The 19,587-nt window shown below is 46.8% G+C and overlaps 1 protein-coding gene across 1 annotated transcript in view; it reads left to right on the forward strand.

The window, feature by feature from the left end:
• LOC135395258 (complement C3-like) overlaps positions 1 to 19,587 on the forward strand; it is a 126,747-nt gene that overhangs the window by 10,556 nt on the left and 96,604 nt on the right. The window contains exons 5-8 of the mRNA XM_064626501.1: positions 2,374 to 2,416; positions 10,328 to 10,415; positions 11,066 to 11,171; positions 15,355 to 15,603. Coding sequence (XP_064482571.1) covers positions 2,374 to 2,416; positions 10,328 to 10,415; positions 11,066 to 11,171; positions 15,355 to 15,603 — 486 coding nt within the window. The remainder of the gene's footprint in view (positions 1 to 2,373; positions 2,417 to 10,327; positions 10,416 to 11,065; positions 11,172 to 15,354; positions 15,604 to 19,587) is intronic.

Raw genomic sequence — 19,587 nt, forward strand, 5'->3', positions numbered from 1 at the left:
GATGAGAATCAACGATGAACACTTCTTTAATGGACGCTAGCTTTCATGTAGTAGTCTACGTTTCTTCAGCTGTTATGATACAACACATGTTATACCTTCTATGTTGTACCATTACACCTGAAGAAATGTAGGCTTCTACATGAAAGCTAATGTTCATTAAACAAGAAGTGTTCATCGTTGATTCTCTTTTGTATTTCCTCTACCTGGATGCTGACTGTTTCCCCTCATCTTCATTCTGTAGTACACAGATGGCAAATCCAGCGCTGTTAAGGAATGGATGTCTCGATCATCACGAGAAAATAAATTCGAAACCTTCGGGTGAATGCTTTTTGCGGAAGCCTGCAGTACGACTGGTTGAACTGCACACGCTTGAATTTTGCATGCAGGGAAGTCACGGACGTGCACCCCAAGAGGGGGAGGGTTAGCAGCAGCACTATTGAATGTAGTTGAAAACGATGGCCGATGTTGTACAAGCCATCGACGTGCATCTATTTGAGTGGAACTGCAGCAAGAGACGTGGACAAGTGGCTTACAACACAAACGACAGGTTCGCGTCTCTTGCTGCAGTTCCACTCAAGTATATAGTGCGGCCAATTACCCCTCTTCAACCCTCTTGTTGACGTGCATGTAAATCGCCTTGTTGTAAGCGTCTCGATGCTTAGAAAAGAACAACAACAAAAAAAACAAAAAAACAGGTGACACTAAAAGTTCGGTTGCCCTCTAATATTCGCTGCTGGCCATGATATTGCTCCGGTCATACTAACGTAATACAACGATACAAACCGAATCCAGCCATGTGTGTTTATCCTCAATGTCTGAAGGTGCAACGTGATTCTATTATGCGCGAACCTCTCACTTACCTAAGGAACTCAGCTGAATAACCTGACTGGACGAACTGGCCCACAAAATTCGAAGGAGGGCACCGATGGTTCAGCGCAGAAACTATTTTGTAGAGCACTGAAAACAATATGACACTGAAGGTTTCCTAGTTTACTATGTACTTAATATGTAGGGGCTTTCGCGTGGTGGACCACGCTTCATCACGCTAAAGCTTGTACTTATTAAGTTCATATTACACTTGGACACCTTCAGTGTCATATTGTTTTTTAGCGTTTGAGTGTTCTACAGCCATCTTGGAATCAGTGGAATCAGATCGGGTTACAAAAATACAAAAGGATAGGAAAGCATGGAGGGAGCAATTCCAGTATTTGTTGTTAGGATTTTGCATTTAATGTGGGTTGTTCGCGTACTGATAGGTGCGTATCTCTTCTATGTACACATTGTTATACATGATACACATAGAGGGTGCTCCACCTGAAGCGAAAAAAAAAATCATCTTACAAATCAACTTGCCTGAACACCATATGGTCAACGCTATTTAACTCGCGGGGATATTGCCATGACTTCTGGTAACTGTTACGCGAGAAATTGATTTTTTTTCCGAAATTTGCCAAGTCAACCTCACGTTTTTTTTTTTTTCTTTCGTTATTACAGAAATGTAAAGCCCACGTCGAATTGGCCCCATCGCATTGTAAAATACATTCCCTACTGCTTTGTTTATAGCTGAAGAGTAAGAATTGCGAAAGACATCTTTTCCAGGCGCGCATATTGCAGGCCAAGCACAGCCCCTGGTAAAATGAATGCAAGATGCTGCGGAAGAAAAACGGTCACACGCCCATTCGTATTTCCTTCTCTCTCTTATTTCAGATAACTTTGGGTGTTAACTTTTGGGTTCCTAAACCTGCTCAAGTTATCTCGGGAGCACCATTCTATTGGAAGCAGTGTTTCAAAACCGGGTCGAGTTACTCGGGAGTTCGTTTAGCACCCTCTGGGTGCGCACCTAAACCTACTTCCGAATAAAGCTTGGGAACGGGAACGTGAGAAGGCAGGTACACGGTTTCCTCCGCATTGCTGTTCATTTCTTTTTTTCTTCTTCTTTTTTTTCCGATATATGAGCGCCGCCGGTAATTTAGGCGCCTCGAAACGACGAGTTTCCTTATTTTATTCCGGCTGTTACTATTGTAGCAGTAGCAAGTAGCACATGTACATATGTAGCTTATTGTAGCATGTATCTTGCAATAGAATGAGATGAATCCGGCGTGCGCTTTCCGTTTCCGTTGAAAGAGTATGGCTTGGCCAATTTGAGCGTTCATTTGGGAAAATAAATTTATCTTCAGTTAAATTTGAGAGAAGTGCTCAGACGCCATGTCAAAATCGTCCCTGATATGAATAGCGTTGACTGCATACTGTTGACACATTGAATATTTTTAACACAATTTTTGTTACGTTAGGTTGTACACCCTGTGCATACGAGTGACTGTTCGCACATTATATATATACTGCTCCACATATCGCATGATATATATATTGCAGAATCAACAGAACTACACGACGACCTTCAGGGTGGACAAATACGGTAAGTGCAGAAGTCACTTGGCAGGCTTTAGAACGTCCAGTACATGTACGCATGCACAGGGCCAGCGAGAGATTTTACGGGCTCCGGGCCCCCTTTTCACGTCTCGATAACGCAGTATAAGCGTTACGCCCTTATATGACTACGACGGGCCTTATGTCGTGCGGGACCCTAGGGCACGACCCTGCCCCCCCCTCTCTCTCTCTCTCTCGCTCTTCCTGCTTACTCGAGTGAGGAGCCATCCAAGGATTAATGTACGACCAGTCATGACGAATGGTACAAGAGTGACGGCCGCATCCCATACTCCAATAGGCTAACGTCGTCAAAAAATCATCTGACATCTTTCTCACAAATCGAGAAGTGTCATATGTAAGTACTATGCTGCGGTCGCAGTGTACTGCGGGATGCTACACGCGAACAGCACGTGGTTAGGTGTGTTTCTTCGTCAAGACCCTCCGCACACAGCTTGGCAATGCGCAACATATCCAACGTGGATGTTTGTATGGTTGACAGGGCTAGAGTTACTTTATAGGGTCGCAGAGTATAGCATTCCTTTTGCGCGCCGGAGTCGCCGTTCGGTGTCCGCGATTGGGCCAATCGTGTCACGTGGTTTCTCCAAGGTGTATATAAGCAGGCATCGTAACTCCCGCAGGTCCCTGTGTCTTCAGAATGACACCATGATAGAGACGGTCAGCGCCATCCATCTGTTGCGCGGACTACTACGGTTGTAACTAAATGATGTCAGAGATATCAGGATTATGAATAGTAAGCAGTGCATAATTAGACATGGCACGTTCACATTCGCACACTTCCGTTGCGTTGTATTCCCTTTCCTTACAGGTACTGTAAAGCAGCACAAATAAAAATGTCATTTAGTGTGGCTATTCAATAGTCCAAGCCACCAGGACAAAAACTGCGCAAGTTTTATTCCAATCGACTGTGCAATTAATTAGAAAATTACAATTAAAGATTACAGGCAACACTGTACTAGGTATTCGAAATGAATCCGTACTCCTGCCACGTACGGCGGCAACCACATTGCGTGCGTATAACACTGGGCCCGACGAAACAATCCACCACAATCCACCATAAAATCCGCCCCTGCAATCCCCACAACGATCCTCATCTGAGGGTAAACGGATAAGCGAACTGAAATGAAATGCTGAGCCGTTGATGAAAAATGTGTCAGACGTTCAAGCAGCCAGACAGCGTCAGGACTTGTTTGTTCACAGAGGTTCACAGAAAGAGTTTGTTCGTTCGAAAGAGGCCGCGAACAGAAGGAGCGTGCAGGCGTAGCAGAGAAGTAGGGAGAGCCTCCATCGCCAGCGTCCAGCGCTGGGTTACTTCGCAAAAAACACTGTTAACAGGGGCTTCAGAATGCATAGGTAAACAGGGAAGCTAATAATATGGTTACTAAAATAACGAAGTTCCGATGTAATAGTGTGTAATACCAATGTTCAGTGTTGCCCGCTGTACAAGGGGTTGTTTGACACCAGGCGTCGCACCGCTCCACTACGCGGCATTTTTCATGGCAAGTTAAAAATATTTGTAGCTCGTTGTCGGTCGTATGGCTCCGCATATGGTATTTAGAAGCAACAAACTCTCTAGTCACATCACCGGCATATCATGCTTGTCTACTGCTTTACAGTACCTTTAATGAAACTTACTAATCACCCAGGGCGACAATGTCAGACAAGAACAGAGCAAAATAAGTCATATGAGGTTTGATGACACATATCGATTCGAAATGCATACTGTTATCACAGATTTTGGCAACTCCAAACAGAAGGGCATCGTGATGACCACACAGAAATTAGGAATGTTCACTTGAGGTCCATTTCTTACCTAGGGGTATATGTACAGCTCGAAGCACAGTTAACTTGAACGCGCCTCGGACCTGTGCAGCTGGACGAGAGCCACCCTAGCGGCACTCAGGCGAAATGAAGGGAAATAGTGTTTCGACCGTTCCACTTGTGCTGCGGGGGTACCTACCTTGCCTTAAGCTGTTGACTCGGCATTGTATTACCATGAGCTCTTGTTATCATCGCGACGTTTGTTTGGGTTTGTGGCAAATATGTAGAGGTGTATGCTGACCCATATGGCAAGGATGCGATGGTATTACCTCATTTATATGATATCTCTGTGACGCTCGACAAATCGAGTTGGCTAGCGCCGTTTGTAATCATTACAGGTCAGCTCAGTTCTTTCCTAATTCATTGTAAGTCCAACAAATTAACACTAGAGTCCTTGCATCCTCATTTGTTTTATCACAATGCTGAAAATGACACACTCAGCGAACGCGACCGCCTTCGGCATTTATCAATGAGATAACGGCATCACATGCTCGCGATATCGGCCAACATACACCTCTACTTAATCGCCGCAAAACCAAACAAACGTCGCGATGATAACAGCTGACGGTAATGCGGTACAGAGTCAACAGCTCATAGCGACCCCCCCGACAGCGACATAGCGACACCCCCGCAGTACAAGTGGGACACTCGAAACACTATTTCCCTTTATTTCTCGTAAGCGCCGCTAGGGTGGCTCTCTTCCCGCTCCGCAGGTCGGAGGCGCGTTCAACTTAACTCTGCTTCGAGCTGCACACACAGCGATATTAGTCTTTTGCATTTCTTCAATGAATGGCTATAATGGGTTCATTGGAGAAAAAAATAACACGGCATCATTGGTTCACAGTTGATTCCTGCTAGCACTCACGCCATCTTGGCCGGCCGTGCTATGACGAATTCATCTTTTTTTTTTTTTTTTTTCGCGGAGCCAGCAACGGGGGATGGCATTGTTTTCATCTGTTCACACGTGTTGATCTTGGTCTACAGCTCCGAGATGCGAACGCCGCTTCCTGTTTAGCCCAAAAGGTGTACGAACTTCGTATTACAATGCACGGGCACACGGCACGGATAGAGATGCACGGATAAACACGCCCACTGTGACACATGCGCAGGGGAGCAGGATACGGTAACCTACTCAGGTGGTAGATGATTTCGTATATGTACACGAGTGGCAAACAGATAGTTCCTTCTACATTGAAATTATGACTAACCTATTAGTACACACATACGACACGCCCATGTTGTAAAGCTTTTATTTTTTTTTACGATCGTGCCTCTACTACCAACACCCAGGATCGCTCGCGTCTCATGATGATAGCCTTGCCGATGGGTCTGATTTGGTATTCTGGCTTGTTTTCGCTACCAGTTTAGATATAAGTTGGTTTCTCTTTCCATAAACGCGCCGTCCATATGGAGTCCCCTCCATCCAAAGCCCGTTTTCTCGGTCGGGAGCTGGCTCGGCTGCGCGCAGTTGTCTGGCGGTGAAGGGGGCCATCGGCGTCGCATTGCTAGGCGATGCAGCCTCAGCGGAACCAAGATGGCGGGCTCGCTCACCGGCCTGACTCGATGTCGCTACTCTACTCCCCATTTAGTGACTCTATGCACAGGACAACTTGGACCAGGCTGCGTTCACCGATCTCCAGTTTTCGTGATGTCCCCTTTATTTGTTTTGTTAATTTTGCCTAACCCCACTGTTCTTTCCTATTTTTATGGTCGGATTGTGTTGGTTTGGTCTTCTCATCAATTCGCAAACATTTTCTTGTCGAATGGAACAGACATTCAGCGCGTTTCTCCCTCGTAGTGCACTCTAAGAAAAAAAGGAGTAAAACGGGGAGTAATTGCAGCTTCTACTCCCCTAGTCTGCAATTACTCCCCATTTTAGTCCCCTACACCAACATTTAGTCCCGACATTTACTCCCCAGGACTGTAAATTGTCACTAAACTTCGCGAATGGTCTCCTGAATGCAACAGTCTACGTAAATATGTGCTCTTGGTCAATTTGAGCGACATAAGGCTGTATAACTCAGGCTAAGTAGCAATTTTCCAGCCACACAGAGTAAGAAACAGTTAGCGCACCTTTCTTCGCAAATTGCGCCCTACATGTGTCGCAAGATTTTCTATCACTCGATATATCACGGCTGACGGTTTGCTTCAAAGTATTTTCATGCATGCGCACCAATTATGTACCTGGGACTCCTTACAACATCGCGTGAAACGCGGTCTTCACTCTGTGACATTCATTTACTCCCGTGCATTTACTCCCTAAAGGGACTATTTTTTGTGGCAATGCAATTACTCCCCAAAAGGAGTAAAAGTACTCCTTTTTTTCTTAGAGTGTGGATGGGGGCAAGTTTAAATATTTTTTTTTAAAGAAAACCGTCCCAATTAGAAACGTACATGGTGGTATAGGTGTTCCAGTGAACTGGCTGCACTGTTGATCCCGCTGGATATTGTGGAATAAAAATGACGAGAATAGTTCATGACAATATGGCCAAGAAGTTTTAATATGCAACGGCAGTGTGAGTGTTTCAGTATGTGCAAAACTCGAGGGCGCGTAGCAACAGGCTGCGGGTGTTCAAACTATTTGGCGTTGGATAAGGGATGAATCGGGGATTTGCCGTGCTGTCACGGCAGACAGTGAATAGGCGTTTGATAGTACAATCCCAACGTCACCAGCCCTTGCAAACTTTGCACTGAACCTCGCTTCGTACCACACATGTCACGCCAGACAACAATCTTCCACGAAGTCATTGACAACAGTATTTGGGCGCCGTTTGTTCCTGGAACGTCCTAAGCTTTGCTCTGCTCACTGTTTGCCGTGTCGTGATTTGCTCTGCGATGTATATACCGCCTTCTCAACTTGAAGTCGAAGCACTCGTTGTAATTTTCCCCATAGCGGCATTACACTGGCAAACACCATTTTACCGCAGTGGGAAACGTTAAACGTTACCAGATTTTGGGAAGTTAAGACTGCGAAAGAAATACCTACAAGAACGTCCCAACTTTCGTGTTTCTTGTGCGAGCATTCTCAAGCGCACAGTCAATGAGTGTAGTCAGGTAAAATTTGCTTTTGATGTCAGGAACCACTTTTCGTTGTCTCGGGGGCGATCCACTCTATGCAGCAGCTTGACGCTGTTTTGAATGGAGCGGAAGTGTGGAACGATGTTAGCGCCGAAAGCTGGACCTGCTTGCGCCAGAAGCGGGCAAAAGAAAATTCCGACATGTATCAAACAAAACTCGTTTCTTTATTTCGTACAGTACATATCTATTTACAATCCACAGTCAATTTATATAGTGTATATGATGGCTTTATGGTCTGAAAAATATTTGCGGTTGCGCCGCAAGGAAATCATGTACGGTCAATGCGCAAGGTCAGGCCTTCGTCTACTGGAATGCTATCGCGTTTCGTACGCATTTGGCAGTGCACCAACGGGTATGGTGATTTTTTTGTTTGTTCTTAATTACTCGAAGGGAACTCCAAAGCAAGGAAGAGACGCACAGAGCTAAGACAACAACTCTCTTCGTACGTCTTTCCCTCGTCTCGGGTTTTCCTTCCATTATATGCAACCAGCCAGCCTGCGTCTCATATCCCCTTCAAAGACATGATCCCTTAATGCTGTATTGGCCTCCACTGTACATGAGGTCGCAATCGAGGTGCCGAATGCACACCCCCCATGGCGTCACACTGCACACTTTCCTTCGTTTATTTATCGCGGCGGCGTTTCAATAGTCAGGTTTATGACCATTGGAAGGATTACAGGGGATGTAGAAAATTGCAACGCCCTTAACACAGCCACTTGCGCGCGCGGCTTCACTCCGGCCTCCCGCCGTTTTAGGGAAACGATAGGGGAGCCCTGATTGTAGAGTTTCGGCATTCCGCCGCGGGGGCGCTGCACAGCGCTGCGCGGACGTGCGGACGGGCAGGAAGCGCATATCAGCTGGTTTTCTTCACGTGCTGCTCGTATTCCGTACTTTGTTTTGAGGTTCTGAGCGTCTGCTTGTGCCTGACGGCTACTTAAGTCATGTGGAAATGCGGCAGCAGTGGTCCTCGTTGGAGACGACGCAGAATATGCCGAAACACTGTTCGGTGCCGCTGTGCCTGTCGACACAGAGGACACGTTCAGGCTTATCGTACCGTGATATCGGGATGCATGCCTCAACGGAGTATCGGGTGAAGGTGAGCGAAAAGGAACGCGCTGGGTACCCGTCCTATGCCCTGTCGTTTGTTCCCAGCACTTCAAAGCAGACGACTTTAGGCCAGGAGGAAAAAGAACTCTACTGTCTGCAGCGGTCGCATCGGTGTTTCCTGCCTACCCTTCCCTTAAACAGACCGGGAACCAGCCAAATTTGCCCACATAGTCGCATGAAGATGCATCCAACGTGCGACCGACAGTGAGCGCAGGACGTGGTGCCGAAGCCTACGTTGTGTCTCGTCATAAACGCAGTTTGATCTCCAAAGCTTCATAAACGACACGAAGACGGCAACTGCTCTATCTACCATCAAGATCAACGTCACAGGAAATTGTTGGAGAGTCTTGCGGTAAAACTGGTGTGACACCGCTGACCACACAGCGCTCAAAGTAGACATGTGCTCGTGAGAGTCATGAGCGCATTCGGCACGCCTCCTCTACCATGGGCTAGACAAGCACGAATATCGTTGCGAGAAAAGGCCTAGTCGCAGAAAAAAAAAAACACACACACACAGAGAAAACATCTCAACGAGGCTCCGAGTCAGAAGCGCGGCGCGTTCCTGGTTGCCCTACGTCGTCCGCTCGTCCACGCTGCGTGGCGCTCCCCGCGGCTCCAAAACGATACTCCGCCGTCACAGGAATCTCGGCGCTGGCGGCAGGCCGGAAGAGCGAAGCAGAGCGCGACAGTGGCCGCGTCTTTACGATAGCAGTTCCGTAAGCATGGTAGGCCATGCAGCTGATTCCTTTCCAGTGGCTGGCATCGCGTTCCTGGTGTTGGATTTGAAAGCGTTCTGTTCTATACTTGTGGAACGCTTCCGATTTTTAAAACTGCCTAATGTGTGCTTACGTTTAACTCGCCTGCTCCGCCGCTCTCTAGCATTGCTTGCCCTTTCCACACCTACGCGTGCACCTGCCACTCTCTTTTCCCCTTCTCTAGAGCGGAGAGGCGAGGACGATGTTTGCACACAGACACGGCTTTGCTGCCGCTGTAAAAGTTGACTGTTTCAGTGTACAGTGCTCGCAACTCCCAACCAAGCTCAAGATACCATGACCTCGCACTAAGGATCGGGTCTGTCCCATGTTATTTCGAGGGGTGGCAGGATATTGATATGCTGTCGCATGATGTCAACACGTGTGGAACTCGTCAAGCAACAAAACCTGGGGCAATCTTCGTAACGGTCTTGCCCAGTTGGTTTTTCAAGTCTGTCTCCACACGTGTTGGCATGAACCGACAACATGTTAACATCCTGCCATTCCTGGGAAGAACATGGGTCAGACCCGTTACTGACTGCGATGTTCGCCGCCAGTCGGGCGCTCATAGGAGCGAGGTAGCGTAATGGGAGGTTGGTTGGAAGTTGCGAGCACGGTACTTCGTGTTTCAATGTGCGACCCTTCATCCCCACTACCGGAGAGCTCATGACAACCACCAAAAACCGGATACGACGCGTTTTATGTCGGCAAAGCGCTTTTGTGAGTCAATACCTTTGCTTCTGCAAAAATATCATGTCCTTTAAAATGTAAATGATATGTGTGCCTTGCAATGGGGGGTGTACAGGTGAAATCGAGATCAGCTCAACACTTTTATCGGAAACACCTACATGTGCCGGCTATGGATTGCATGAAAGCCGATGCCGCTTCTTTCCCTTGTCAGGTTGTCGCGTTCATGTTGTTGGTTTTCATATTCCATTTGTGTAGAGGATAACAAGCTCTAACCCCATTCTGGTGATGTGTTTATGTCCACTACAGTCGCAAATCGTACCCCATCTTATACCCCGTTCCTATCCGCTGTCGGGTTTATAGTATGCTTCTACCGCGAATAAACCGTTGTAAATATTTGCACGTTACCGTTTCTCCATCATTGCCTTTATTTGCAGTGCTTCCTCGATTCTCGGTAGACGTGCAAACGGAGAAGCCGTACATTTTGGAAGACACTGAATCAGTTGAAGTATCTGCAACAGCGAAGTAAGTACCAGCTCCTTTCATAGTACACCCAGCAGCACGGTTCCGTGCAAAGAAACTCGAAGAACGACAGATATCTTACTTTATAAGCTGACAAACTATTAGCAAATAGTGTATAGCGAATAGTGTATACTATAGCGAATAGGTCGTTTGCAAGAGTTGCAGGGAGCACAGGGCGACTTCGGAGGGCATGCTGGGAAATGCTGTGCAAAACAACAGGGACGCTGCGTGCACCGGTACGACGACAACAATCGGCGACCGTAGCAAATCGCTGTCGTTTTCCACAGCACTTCCCTGCTCGACCTGCCAGGGCGCGCGCTGCTTTCTGGAACTTTTTCAAATGGCCTCTTCAGCTCGTCGTTTTCATGCAGAAGTTGCACTAGCTCGAGCGCGCGTTGTCTGCTGGTCGGTTCAGGGCAGCATGGAATATGTTCCGCTAGTCGTTCGCGTGCAGGTTGGGCCACACAAAGAGAATATGGGCCGGGTGGACAGGAAGACGATCTCAAGACTCCAAGTAAAAGAAAAGTGAAAGAAACCAAAGAATATTAACGAAAATATTCACGTTTATTATAGTATTAGATGGTTCGTGATATTATTCGTTAGAATTAACGAAATTGAACGAATATGGGAGGAAATTTTTACTTCTGTTTCAGATTCGTGAACAAGCAGAACGTTCAGGGACACGTGATATTTCGCTTTGGTGTGAGGAACCTCACAAGCCAAATTCAGTGGATAGGGAGTCGTACGGAGCCCAAACAGGTAAGGGTCCATGAATGTGCAGGGCAGCTGTAGAAGCTGCTCAGCAGTGCGTTATGACATGAACACATGCTCCTAATCCTATCACACTGTCACGACTGTACAAACCCCCTTTATTGTGTACGTCTAGTGCACCTCTTGAAGCATGAGTTGCAGATACAGGAGGCGTACCAGAGAGTATGATGTATTGCGAGTGGGCAAGTGAATGTATTGGTTCTGTGGGAAGAAAACGGGAAGACACTGCCATTGTTTCCGGATACTTCGTTAGGGTAATTATCTTCCACTATGAAAGGGTGGCACCAGTCTGCAAGACAGCGTTATGTGCTTGGTTTGCTATTTATTTCACATCTGCACAATATCCTGCCGCATGCTACCATGCTTCTTATGAAGAGAGACGCATGCGCATCAGAGACTGTTGCCACCTTTGCTTTGGTAGTGCGATCAATCTCCCGCCAGTCGTAAATATTCTTCGATTTTTTTCGCGCGGTTGCGCGACAAGGATACGCAGTGCAACCAAATCAAGAACTTGTGTGGATCGAGCTCAACAGTCCTCGAAGAGGGAATGGGGACGTTCAGGAGCAGTGCGAGTGAAAGTTGCTATCGTTGAACTAGTTCGTTAAGTTGCAGACAGAAGGAACGGACTTCGTTTGTATTGTTTTCCTGTCACGAATACAGGGCGGGCCGGGTCGTGGTGCATCGCGTCGCGAAACAGCGCAAACCGCCACCCCGCCTATCGCCTCATGTGAGACGCCGGCACTCCTCGTTAGTCAGAGACGTTTCACAATAAGCATAAACATTCACTGTAAGACACACATCTCATTGGCATTATGAGCGTAATGTTTTATTAGAAATTTGGGCCTCTGTTTTATGCCTCGAACCAACAGAATGTAATGAGTAGTTGTCAACAAGGAGCATGCCGTGCAGCCGAAGCCGACGAGTTTTCCGTACCGAATGAGAGCACTTTTAACTTTTGGCGTCAGAGCCAATGGGGAGTGGCTCCAGCTCGCAAGCCTCCCGCCACAGGAACGATTTTGTAAATTGAGTTGAGCTGTAACGAAACATTATTCAGCCAAAATATTTTGCCAGAATAATTTTTACACACTCGTTGAGAAATTAAAAGCTGTTTTCAGCCAATCAAATCTCCTTTCCATGGCTCCTTTAATTAAACTCAGAGGGAAAAGGGAATAACGGGTGAGTAAACATCCTTTCCTGCCTCCGTCCTCTCTCAGTTCTCCCATCCTGGTCCTAGGCCTGTTTGGACTTCATCCAGATGGAATTTATCCGGTTGATTTTTTTCGATCCCATTCATACAAGTCGACGCGGATTTTTGAAAGCTTTTCTTCAGATGTGATGTGACAGATAATCTGAATGCAACGTCAACTCCCGCTTTAATTTTTTGTAGTGTTGTTGAAGGTGTCTGTAAAAAGCCCAGGTGCGCGCAACGTTAGTTTTTAACTTCTAAAATTTTGTAACTTTTTAACATATAACTTTTCATGTTTACCTTTTTCCCGCTTTCTTCTACCTCTTAACATTCAAGGACAGGCTTTCTGCCGCTTCCTGGAGGCATTGTAACTGAAGTGCGCCGAAACACGACAGCTAACCCAGGCGGGTAGGATCCACAGCATTCAACCACGCGTGCATGTGACACCACCTTTCGGAAAACAATGCAAACACATACACTGTTACCCTGACAGGCTGAAAACAGAAACCACGTCAGGTCACCCGAAATCAGGAACCGCAAAGCACGTTTGTTTTGCCTCTGTCTCACATTTCTAGCCGTGTATACATTATAAAAAAAGTGTCCAAAATATCCGTGTTTTATCCGAAAGAGCCTACTGGAGAGGATATTTTTAAAAATATCTGGAGTTTTTAGCCCTGCCTGCAACCTCGCAATTGCAAGCTAACTCTCTCACTGCACCCTCTCAAATTTCATTTAACACCTGCTGAGTGACGTCACCCTCCTTCTCATACATCCTGTCTAAAGTTTAATCGACATGTGATGAGTGACGTCACCCGCCTTCTGATGCTAAGAGTTTCCAGCTGAAAACTCGCGTGTACAGTGCAACCATTGAGGTGTTGCATCGTCCTCGTTGCGTATCTCTTGGTTCCAGTCAATGTCAATGAGCTAATCAGCCAATGAGCTTCTCACCTTTCCGGGAAGACATTTTGTGGCACGTGACCTTCTCACCCCCTCCATTTGGTGGACCACTTGTCCCAGCGTTGAGGGCCTACCAGGGGACCCTCTCTATAAAAGTCTGTTGGGGGAAATGCGCGGCTTTTCCTTGGTGAGTGCGGGTAAGTAATGTGGGTACACCAGCTGCTTACTCCCTCGGCGACACTGAATTTCTACCCAGAAATGGCAAAATTGACGCGGCAATATACCAGTACACGCGGTCACCTAACACAAGAACGTAACCATGAACTGCCCTCTTTTTTACAGTGCCGCCACAAATAAACACGTTGCCACCTCTATACATTCAAATTGACATTACCTTCCTTAGACGTTGTGTACTGTACCCTTAAGAAAATGTACCCAATGCTAAACACAGTTCCTATGCAGATTACTAATCCGTCACGCAAATTTGTCCACTGGTACTACTAAAATAATGGGAAGGAATGACCATAGGCTACTTACGTAAACCGGAGCATCAAGGTGCCTCCTGTTGCTGTTGGAATAGGGGACGGCCTGCTTTTCCGGAAGCAGCGTCCATCCCGCACATCGTCAAGTGAGTGGTAAAATAACCGCCATCATAATAACTAGTGCCATCTGATCGCGATATTATAAGATGGTCTGAGAAGTAGCTGAGTCGGATAGAGTTGAATCGAAAGGAACGTGGGTCGTTAGCAAGGGCGAGTGCTCGTTCGAAAACAGACAATGGGACATGTGAGAGAAAGAAAAAAAATAATAATAATGAAAGTTTATATTTATTTTTATTTTACAGCGGTAGCTGGTAATGGGAAGGTCTGAGGTGAGGTGGGAAGGTCTGAAGTACAGTTTTGGTGATTCAAAACAAGTTAAACTAACCTACAACTAATAAAAGCAGTTTTGAGATACCCAGCAATGGGTACGTCGTCCCGTCGACCCATGTTCCCATTGTTTTTTCAGCGTTTCCTCACACGCTTTTGTCGCGGTATTAGTAATCTTTTTGTCTCGCCAATCCCAGCTCCACTCATCACCCCTCACTTCACAGATCACAAGGCAGTGCTCGTCAGTCTAAAGCAGTTGTGCATATATCACCAATAAAAATGTCAACATCGACACACAAGCACTACCGCTGAAATTCGCGTTACACAATCATAACCGTCCTGAAATTTTGTTCCCAGGCCGAAAGCTGCGAAAAATTCCAAACTGAATGGCTAAGATGGCAAGAAGGTGCCAAATGTCAATATAGTGGGTAACGCGGGTTTACCCGCTTCTCCCGTTGCAACGTTATGGGTGTAATGAATTACTACACGCTGATCCCAAAAGTATGCTTCGATCTGCTCATAAACACGGGCATGCCCGCACCCGCGCACTGACCCCCTTAAAGTACAATTCCGGATTCGGAACACGGCGTTTATTTTATTTAGTGTATAAAAAGAAGGTGCCTCAAGCCTTTTTTTTTCGCGAAATTTCAATCCTGTTTACGAACGCTGTCCATTTCTGTGAATATTCGAAAATCCGCTGAGGCCTCCACAAGTTTCGATGACGCAAGGAGCGGATGACGTAATCATTAGCCCACAAATTGCGATGATGTCATGTTCTGGAGAGGATAATCGTCTCACAAAGACGACTCGCGCGTCCGGGAAGTCACGTGACGCTGATCGGCAGATTGGGAAAATGGGAGAGATGGCTTCTCCCTCCTCCTGTTTCCTCGAAGGTCGCAGCGGTCGGTTGCGTATGTCACGTGGAGCTGTGCTAACGGACTCCAAAAAGTGAGCCCCCCACCCGGAAGACCTGAAGGGCAGCAATGTTGCCAGATGAGAGCCGTGCGCTACGTCGGAGTCTATGACGACGTCGCAGTTCTCGAAAGTGAAAATTAATTTGCTCTAGCTTTCGTGACACAAGAAGATTTGTGTCGCATAACTTTGGTAGGATTCTGAGGACACGAGATTGAATCCGCGGGTTAATCCGCCACTGAATGTAGGCAGTTCAAGGGGCCCAAAAGTGTGAACAATAATGTTTACTAGTCTTCTTCCACTGCAGCTGAAATATGGAAAAGCAAAATTCACCCTGAAGAAAGGAGATCTTCATGGAAATTATACCAACGAACAGTGGCTAAGCCTGCATAGGACGCACGCAAGGCTGGTGGTTGAGGCCAACGTCACTGAAGACGCAACGGGAGCAAAAGAGTCGGAGCTTTTCGATCAATGCGTGTTTTCAACCAGTCCTTACGTGATATCCCTGGAAGAGAACCAACGAACCTTCATGCCAGGCGTCCACATCTACATACTGGTGAGGTGTACACTTTGTACTTTCGGTTTATTTTTGATACCGGTGGCAAGCGTTCTTGCAGTCTTGTTCCTCGGCGGGGGAAGTTATGGAGTGTCCAAGCTAAATGCGAACATATTTTTTCAGAATATATATATATATATATATATATATATATATATATATATAAAGAGGGGGGAAAAAGCCATTAAAAAAATAATAAGTAAATGATGCTAGACGTGTTTGAAATTCAAACTTACAGATTAAAATGGCTTCTATGGCTGCACGTAGAGAAACAGATACTCATTGAACGATGCGACAGCACCAGAGGACACGTGTTTCGCCGTGTTTGCGGCTCGTCGGCCCTGGGTAGCTGCGCATCGTTCGGGATTGAATTAAGGGTAAGTTTGAATTTCAAACACGTCTAGCATCATTTACTTATTATTTTTTTAATGGCTTTTTCCCCCCTCTTTATAATTCACTGGCTTGCACTGTGGCATTGAGGAGTGCTCAGTCACCCTCCCAGGTGTATATCGCTCGCTGAGTGACCCCTGGTTTGCCAATCCCGAACGATGCGCAGCTACCCAGGGCCGACGAGCCGCAAACACGGCGAAACACGTGTCCTCTGGTGCTGTCGCATCGTTCAATGAGTATCTGTTTCTCTACGTGCAGCCATAGAAGCCATTTTAATCTGTAAGTTTGAATTTCAAACACGTCTAGCATCATTTACTTATTATTTTTTTAATGGCTTTTTCCCCCCTCTTTATAATTCACTGGCTTGCACTGTGGCATTGAGGAGTGCTCAGTCACCCTCCCAGGTGTATATCGCTCGCTGAGTGACCCCTGGTTTGCCAATCCCGAACGATGCGCAGCTACCCAGGGCCGACGAGCCGCAAACACGGCGAAACACGTGTCCTCTGGTGCTGTCGCATCGTTCAATGAGTATCTGTTTCTCTACGTGCAGCCATAGAAGCCATTTTAATCTGTAAGTTTGAATTTCAAACACGTCTAGCATCATTTACTTATTATTTTTTTAATGGCTTTTTCCCCCCTCTTTATAATTCACTGGCTTGCACTGTGGCATTGAGGAGTGCTCAGTCACCCTCCCAGGTGTATATCGCTCGCTGAGTGACCCCTGGTTTGCCAATCCCGAACGATGCGCAGCTACCCAGGGCCGACGAGCCGCAAACACGGCGAAACACGTGTCCTCTGGTGCTGTCGCATCGTTCAATGAGTATCTGTTTCTCTACGTGCAGCCATAGAAGCCATTTTAATCTGTAAGTTTGAATTTCAAACACGTCTAGCATCATTTACTTATTATTTTTTTAATGGCTTTTTCCCCCCTCTTTATAATTCACTGGCTTGCACTGTGGCATTGAGGAGTGCTCAGTCACCCTCCCAGGTGTATATCGCTCGCTGAGTGACCCCTGGTTTGCCAATCCCGAACGATGCGCAGCTACCCAGGGCCGACGAGCCGCAAACACGGCGAAACACGTGTCCTCTGGTGCTGTCGCATCGTTCAATGAGTATCTGTTTCTCTACGTGCAGCCATAGAAGCCATTTTAATCTGTAAGTTTGAATTTCAAACACGTCTAGCATCATTTACTTATTATTTTTTTAATGGCTTTTCCCCCCTCTTTATAATTCACTGGCTTGCACTGTGGCATTGAGGAGTGCTCAGTCACCCTCCCAGGTGTATATCGCTCGCTGAGTGACCCCTGGTTTGCCAATCCCGAACGATGCGCAGCTACCCAGGGCCGACGAGCCGCAAACACGGCGAAACACGTGTCCTCTGGTGCTGTCGCATCGTTCAATGAGTATCTGTTTCTCTACGTGCAGCCATAGAAGCCATTTTAATCTGTAAGTTTGAATTTCAAACACGTCTAGCATCATTTACTTATTATTTTTTTAATGGCTTTTTCCCCCCTCTTTATAATTCACTGGCTTGCACTGTGGCATTGAGGAGTGCTCAGTCACCCTCCCAGGTGTATATCGCTCGCTGAGTGACCCCTGGTTTGCCAATCCCGAACGATGCGCAGCTACCCAGGGCCGACGAGCCGCAAACACGGCGAAACACGTGTCCTCTGGTGCTGTCGCATCGTTCAATGAGTATCTGTTTCTCTACGTGCAGCCATAGAAGCCATTTTAATCTGTAAGTTTGAATTTCAAACACGTCTAGCATCATTTACTTATTATTTTTTTAATGGCTTTTTCCCCCCTCTTTATAATTCACTGGCTTGCACTGTGGCATTGAGGAGTGCTCAGTCACCCTCCCAGGTGTATATCGCTCGCTGAGTGACCCCTGGTTTGCCAATCCCGAACGATGCGCAGCTACCCAGGGCCGACGAGCCGCAAACACGGCGAAACACGTGTCCTCTGGTGCTGTCGCATCGTTCAATGAGTATCTGTTTCTCTACGTGCAGCCATAGAAGCCATTTTAATCTGTAAGTTTGAATTTCAAACACGTCTAGCATCATTTACTTATTATTTTTTTAATGGCTTTTTCCCCCCTCTTTATAATTCACTGGCTTGCACTGTGGCATTGAGGAGTGCTCAGTCACCCTCCCAGGTGTATATCGCTCGCTGAGTGACCCCTGGTTTGCCAATCCCGAACGATGCGCAGCTACCCAGGGCCGACGAGCCGCAAACACGGCGAAACACGTGTCCTCTGGTGCTGTCGCATCGTTCAATGAGTATCTGTTTCTCTACGTGCAGCCATAGAAGCCATTTTAATCTGTAAGTTTGAATTTCAAACACGTCTAGCATCATTTACTTATTATTTTTTTAATGGCTTTTTCCCCCCTCTTTATAATTCACTGGCTTGCACTGTGGCATTGAGGAGTGCTCAGTCACCCTCCCAGGTGTATATCGCTCGCTGAGTGACCCCTGGTTTGCCAATCCCGAACGATGCGCAGCTACCCAGGGCCGACGAGCCGCAAACACGGCGAAACACGTGTCCTCTGGTGCTGTCGCATCGTTCAATGAGTATCTGTTTCTCTACGTGCAGCCATAGAAGCCATTTTAATCTGTAAGTTTGAATTTCAAACACGTCTAGCATCATTTACTTATTATTTTTTTAATGGCTTTTTCCCCCCTCTTTATAATTCACTGGCTTGCACTGTGGCATTGAGGAGTGCTCAGTCACCCTCCCAGGTGTATATCGCTCGCTGAGTGACCCCTGGTTTGCCAATCCCGAACGATGCGCAGCTACCCAGGGCCGACGAGCCGCAAACACGGCGAAACACGTGTCCTCTGGTGCTGTCGCATCGTTCAATGAGTATCTGTTTCTCTACGTGCAGCCATAGAAGCCATTTTAATCTGTAAGTTTGAATTTCAAACACGTCTAGCATCATTTACTTATTATTTTTTTAATGGCTTTTTCCCCCCTCTTTATAATTCACTGGCTTGCACTGTGGCATTGAGGAGTGCTCAGTCACCCTCCCAGGTGTATATCGCTCGCTGAGTGACCCCTGGTTTGCCAATCCCGAACGATGCGCAGCTACCCAGGGCCGACGAGCCGCAAACACGGCGAAACACGTGTCCTCTGGTGCTGTCGCATCGTTCAATGAGTATCTGTTTCTCTACGTGCAGCCATAGAAGCCATTTTAATCTGTAAGTTTGAATTTCAAACACGTCTAGCATCATTTACTTATTATTTTTTTAATGGCTTTTTCCCCCCTCTTTATAATTCACTGGCTTGCACTGTGGCATTGAGGAGTGCTCAGTCACCCTCCCAGGTGTATATCGCTCGCTGAGTGACCCCTGGTTTGCCAATCCCGAACGATGCGCAGCTACCCAGGGCCGACGAGCCGCAAACACGGCGAAACACGTGTCCTCTGGTGCTGTCGCATCGTTCAATGAGTATCTATATATATATATATATATATATGTGTGTGTGTGTGTGTGTGTGTGTGTGTGTGTGTGTGTGTGTGTGTGTGTGTGTGTTTGTTTTATAAGTTTGTAAGTGTTATAAGGCGAACTGTTTCGGCCTTATCGGGCCATCGTCAG

This window comes from Ornithodoros turicata, chromosome 1 (assembly GCF_037126465.1).
Source record: "Ornithodoros turicata isolate Travis chromosome 1, ASM3712646v1, whole genome shotgun sequence".
NCBI classification, from domain to species: Eukaryota; Metazoa; Arthropoda; class Arachnida; order Ixodida; family Argasidae; genus Ornithodoros; species Ornithodoros turicata.